We start from the raw sequence: 5,515 nt of genomic DNA, 5'->3' as shown, positions 1-5,515 counted from the left end.
TATATGTATCAAGAGTAATATTTGGTAAGAAACTATAAATAAGAGCCATAAAAGTTTCAAATAGCTCTAAACTATATACCATTAGATAGATTTTAATTTTAGAAAAATAATAAAATTAGTGTCATATTTTTCTAAGTTAAGATAAATTTATTATAATTTACAAAGATCACTTTAGATTTAATATTCTTCTTAAACATACCGAATTTATTACACTATGGCAAATACTGAATAAATACTATAATTTTTAAATGGGCGGAAGATATCTAAACCGGTTTTGTTTTTTTTCTATGGATTTTGTTTTTGTAATTTTTTATAAAATTTCAAAAGTGATTTCTATGAAAATTACGGTTTCTGTTTTCATCCCTGATCTTGGGTAGATTAAACTAAAAATAAGCAAAAGATTTTTTATGTTTTTATTTGAAATCAGCAAAGGAGGTTCGAGCCTTCGAGGTGGCACGCCGCACGTGCCACGGCCTCTTGTCCTGGTCCGTCCATCTCCCTAGCAGCTATACTTTCCCACTGCCGCAGTTCGCCACTCTCGCCATCGGGGACGAGGGACTGGGAGCCAGGATACTTCTGCCGCGCGGCGACGTAGCCCTCCTCCTCCTCTTGCTCTCCCCGCCACCCTCTGCTTATCGTGTACCTCGTATTAGATCTAATTTTGGTATCCGTGGTAGGAGACCCCACCTTGCTTGGTGGTGGTGTGTGTGTGTGTGTGTGTGGGGGGGGGGGGGGGGACTGCATTTTGCAGGTTGCGGTACTTACCCGGTCCATCGGTTGCTTGATTTGGTTTCTTATTATGCAGCGGTCGAGCGAAATCGATCTACCCCAGGTGCGGCGGGCGCGGCTTTATTCTCAAGATTTTTTCTGTGTTCTTTAGAGAGCAGCCATGGACGAGTGGATTCGCCAAACCGAGGTGTGGGTGCACCAAACCGACAGCTGGATCCGGCAGCAGCCCCCGGAGCAGATCTATGTAGCGGCCGCGGTGGTTGCCGTCACAATCCTGTTGCTTATCGTAGGTGCGGTGCGAAACCTAAGATCCTTTTGCTCTGTATCGAGTGCCCATGGTCTTGAGAGTCTTTGAATGTTGTGTGGCGAACATCCACAAGGTGGGCATTGTCACCTAAAAGCATCAGAGGGGTTGGTTGGTTCATCACTGGAGAATAAACTAGTTGTGGATCTGGAATTTTTCAGCTTTGGTTCATTCAGACTCTTATGTGTCATTGTGTTACAAGTTTCGGAATTGCCAACTGGGTAGTAATGATGGGTGTGCTATTGATGGAATAACCCAAGATTAGGCCTATGTTTTTATTACATTATTAGTTATTGTGCATTGTAAATTGTTGCAGCTCTGAGATGATATAACATTTTCGAGTTCTTGAGCATGATGTATCCGATGATGGTATGTTTAGTATTGTGAAGGGAAGACGGTGTTTGTTTTCCTTTCTATTTTAAATTCATAGATACCCAGGGGCGGAGCCAGGATTGGGTTAGAGCCCAGGGCTGAGCTAGTTAAAACATGCTGCAATTCATTTTAGTTTCAATATTGTGCAGTTTCTTAAGTTGTCTTCCATGTAATTTTAGGCCTAAAACCAGGGCTGGAGCCTGGATATCCTAGGTCCTGGCTCCACCTAATGGAGATACCTTATGATTCAATACATGGGGTGCCGATGTGTTGCTTGTTAAGATGTCTGCTCTATGATACAATTCATTATATTAGAGTGGTAAATGATAAGCAATTCCTTTTTGTGTTTTTTTTCTGCAGCATCTTGTCTGAAATCGTCTAGACCAAACACCATAGTTCTATCTGGGCTTAGTGGCAGTGGCAAAACCACTATTTACTACCAGGTAACTTCCAACTTTTTTGGTCTGTGCTTTTACAAGTTAAGGACAAGGTTGTAGCATCTAGTTTGCAAAAATAATATCTGAACCTCATTTTTCGATTCTATTTAGGGTGTGGGATGAGCATTCTAGACGGATATCAGTTCTGCTTGTTATCATGCTTACACATATCTTTCTTATTCAGATTGAGTGATTGACTTCGCTTTTTCCATATAAACTAGTTGATTTGTTTTAGTTGACTAACCAGAATATTTCCCCCCTTTTGTCTACTATTAGATCATTTGGCATTTTTATCAATACCAATTCTTACAAGTAGGTGGGTTATCTTGTACTATCTTTTGTTGCTCTCCTAATTCTTTTGTGCTTGTCAGCTTCGGGATGGATCATCACATCAAGGAACTGTTACTTCAATGGAAGAAAACAGTGATACTTTTGTGCTGCATTCGGAGCAAGAAAGGGTATGCAAACTTCTAGAGCTCATTCTTTTTCCAACATATTGAGAGAAAAGTAATGTAGATAGTTTTGTTTCTTATGAAAAAACATGCATATCCTGACTGCGATATTTCTGCTAAACCTTCCTGTTGTCCTTCCCTGCAGAAAGACAAAGTAAAACCTGTGCATATTATTGATGTTCCTGGTCATGCTAGGCTCAAACCCAAACTTGATGAAGTCCTGCCTAAAGCTGCTGCGGTTGTCTTTGTTGTTGATGCTCAAGATTTCTTGTCTAGCATGCAAGCTGCTGCAGAGTAAATTTTGCCCCTCCCCTTCCTTAATTTTTACCAAATGCATTTGGTGTCTATTTCTATTTCATCTACTTTCACTTTCCTTTGTGCTAAGTTTAAGTTAACAGTGTAATTAGGAGCCCTTTTCATATTCCGAGATTGCAGAAACAATTCTGTTTGAATAATTTCCTATATTATCATTTGTGTGAATAGGAACCTTCTCCACTATTCCCAACATTGTAGAGCATTACTCTGTTTTATCATTTCTTACGTTGTTAACATTTCATAACAATATTATCATCTTTTTGCAGGTACCTTTATGACATTCTGACAAAGGCAACTGTAGTGAAGAAAAAGGTCCCTGTGCTTATATTCTGCAACAAGACAGATAAAGTTACCGCCCACTCGAAGGAATTCATCAAGAAGCAGTTGGAGAAAGAATTGTAAGGACAGCTCTCCAAGACCCAAAATTTATCGTACTTGCATAATTAGAATTAGAAATACTCAACTCAGTAGTGCATGCTGCATAAATGCTGTGGTCATGTGATTTCTATCTAGATCTGATGTGCATTTGGAATATTTCCAGATATTATGCTGCACCAATAAATATAATTTATTTTGGTTTGGGAGTAGTTGTAATTCTCGTTTATCCCCCTTTTTTTTGAATCCAACGCACATCCATGGTCCCATTATAGTAACCCATAACCACCACCTTTAAGGCAACATGCAGAAAACATGTTTGCTAGTCCAACTGTGTGAAACATCATATTCACAAGGTTTCTTGTGCCCCTCTGTTTTTGACCATGTTGTAGGAACAAGCTTAGGGAATCTAGGAACGCCGTATCGTCAGCCGACATCTCTGATGAAGTCCAGCTTGGGGTCCCTGGAGAGGCATTCAACTTCAGCCAGTGCCAGAACAAGGTGGCTGTTGCGGAGGGTGCTGGTTTGACAGGTGATGTTTCGGCCGTGGAACAATTCATCCGTGAACATGTGAAGGCATAGGTTGTTCTTATTGTTTTTGGGGCTCCAAATGGCTATCCTGATGAGATAAGATGTACATTGCGTCAATGTGGTTGTTACCTTTCATGCATGTACACCTTCATCCGGTGCTCTGAAGTTGCTTAGAGACAGTGAAGCACAGTCATATTTTGAACTGGTTCAGCTGACCTTGTTATAGAGGCATTGCATGTTGCACTGCTTATGCCTGACAGTCATCGGATATGAACAGAGCATGTTGAAACTGACTGGCTTTGGTTGTTTTCCACTTTTGCTCCATAAGTTTTACTAGCAAAAATGCCTGTGCTTTGCAACGGGTTTCAAATAGATGATTTCATGACAATAAATTTCTCAGTGAAGCAAAACAAACAGAAAATGTCATGCTGACAGATTTTAATTTGTTCTCATGTTTGTAAGTTGAATATTTGTTAACACCATGACTCTTAACCTTAGATATGACGATTTCTTTCTCCGAACATAATAATAATAGTCTATTTTCATCTTTTTCAAAGACTTTAAACTCTGCATGTCTCCCCGTCACCTCTGCTGATTGATCTGCATACCTGTATTCCCTAGTGAGCATGTCTCTCGAGCCTGTACAGATGAGTTACACATTAATTTTGATATCAACATGTACGGCTGATGTTATGAAATTTGTTCACGCGAGTCCAATTGACATGTAAAATAATATATATTTCCTCACAATAAAAATAAGACAAGCCTGTAAAATATGTTGGATTGTAAATAAAAAGATGTACACCTCAATAATGCCCCATCAAATGCAAAATCTGCCGCTTCGCTGGGCACTGATACAAACAAGAAAAAACTAAATAAAACTAATGTTAACACCTAATCAGTTTTAGATGCAATAAAATGAATAATAGCAACATTTTTTCTGATGCAACTAAACACCAAGAACAATTTTTTGCATGGTTATGCTATGCTTTGCACAAGGTACGTGAATAAAAAATATGCATTAAGCATCCCCGTATCAATCATTGCTAGAAACAATTTACAGTAGTAAAACAATATCTTTTTCAACACGTTCTACTGAAAAAAAAACATTTTTCTTCAGCATTGAAAATAAATACTTGCATGTTTACTGTGAACTTCATTCAAAACCTCCTTTTCTTGCTCTCAATAGAATAGCAAACACCTTAGGTCTAGTTTGAGTACTATAGTATTGACCTCAATCCACTTGTATTGAGGTGGATTGGGGTGTAACTTAAACTAATTTACACCCCAATCCACCTCAACACATGTGGATTGAGGTCAATACTAGAGTACCCAAACAAAGCCTTAGGTCTAGTTTGAGTACTCTAGTATTGATCTTAATCCACTTGTATTGAGGTGGATTAGAGTGTAACTTAAACTAATTTACACCCCAATCCACCTCAACACATGTGGATTGAGCCCAACACTAGAGTACCCAAACAAAGCCTTAGGATATTTATAACCTATCTTCTAGACTGCAAAGAGGTCAATATATATTGATGCGAAGGCACAACAATCTGGCATTTGGTCATGTTTTCAAACCCACCACTGGCGCACCCGCTTATCATCACGTCTTCACTCGTCGCGCCTCCGCCAGTAATTCCTCCACCGTGCCGACCAATCCACCACTGCTGAAGTTAATCTAGAATGACTAAAGTAAAGAATGACTAAATATTTGTTCCGCTGTACGTTGAAGTAAACCTTAATTAGCTGCAATAAACCTTGAATAACTGAAACAAACCTAAAATGACTAAATATTTGTTCCCGTTGTACGTTAAAATAAACATTGAATTATTGAAGTAAATCTTGAATGCCTGAAACTAAACTTTGAATGAATGAATATTTACGTGTTGAAGGCGTCGTGTGGATCGATCTCGTTAATCGCGTGCAGTTGTCCGATTTATTTCCCTCCTCAATCCACTTGTATTGAGGTGGATTGGGGTGTAATTTAAACTAATTTA

At 39.0% G+C, this 5,515-nt stretch overlaps 1 protein-coding gene across 4 annotated transcripts; it reads left to right on the top strand.

Annotated features, from left to right (window-relative positions):
- Nucleotides 1–450: 450 nt before the first annotated feature.
- Nucleotides 451–3,828, top strand: LOC100283769 (signal recognition particle receptor beta subunit). Of its 4 annotated transcripts, none has more exons than XM_020551578.3 (7): nt 451–591; nt 881–1,019; nt 1,766–1,848; nt 2,214–2,300; nt 2,440–2,588; nt 2,876–3,007; nt 3,377–3,828. In XM_020551578.3, the coding sequence occupies exons 2-7, from the start codon at nt 890–892 to the stop codon at nt 3,564–3,566; spliced, it is 771 nt and encodes a 256-aa protein (XP_020407167.1). In that variant the 5' UTR covers nt 451–591; nt 881–889; the 3' UTR covers nt 3,567–3,828. The 4 variants fall into 4 exon arrangements, with proteins under 4 accessions (XP_020407167.1, XP_035822830.1, XP_035822829.1 ...); XM_035966937.1 differs by having other exon boundaries at nt 458–646; nt 806–1,019; XM_035966936.1 differs by having other exon boundaries at nt 458–673; nt 806–1,019.
- The last annotated feature ends 1,687 nt before the right edge of the window (nt 3,829–5,515 follow it).

Source organism: Zea mays, chromosome 4, assembly GCF_902167145.1.
Source record: "Zea mays cultivar B73 chromosome 4, Zm-B73-REFERENCE-NAM-5.0, whole genome shotgun sequence".
NCBI classification, from domain to species: Eukaryota; Viridiplantae; Streptophyta; class Magnoliopsida; order Poales; family Poaceae; genus Zea; species Zea mays.
The sequence above is the reverse complement of the archived record's forward strand: the minus strand, read 5'-3'. Positions and strand labels throughout refer to the sequence as shown.

Bases quoted from the DNA above. Each gene is read 5' to 3' on its own strand.
- LOC100283769 (XM_020551578.3), top strand. From the start codon at position 890: ATGGACGAGTGGATTCGCCAAACCGAGGTGTGGGTGCACCAAACCGAC. The intron at 1,020-1,765 runs GTGCGGTGCGAA...TTTTTTCTGCAG, and splicing joins AATCCTGTTGCTTATCGTAG to CATCTTGTCTGAAATCGTCT. The intron at 2,301-2,439 runs GTATGCAAACTT...CCTTCCCTGCAG, and splicing joins TGCATTCGGAGCAAGAAAGG to AAAGACAAAGTAAAACCTGT.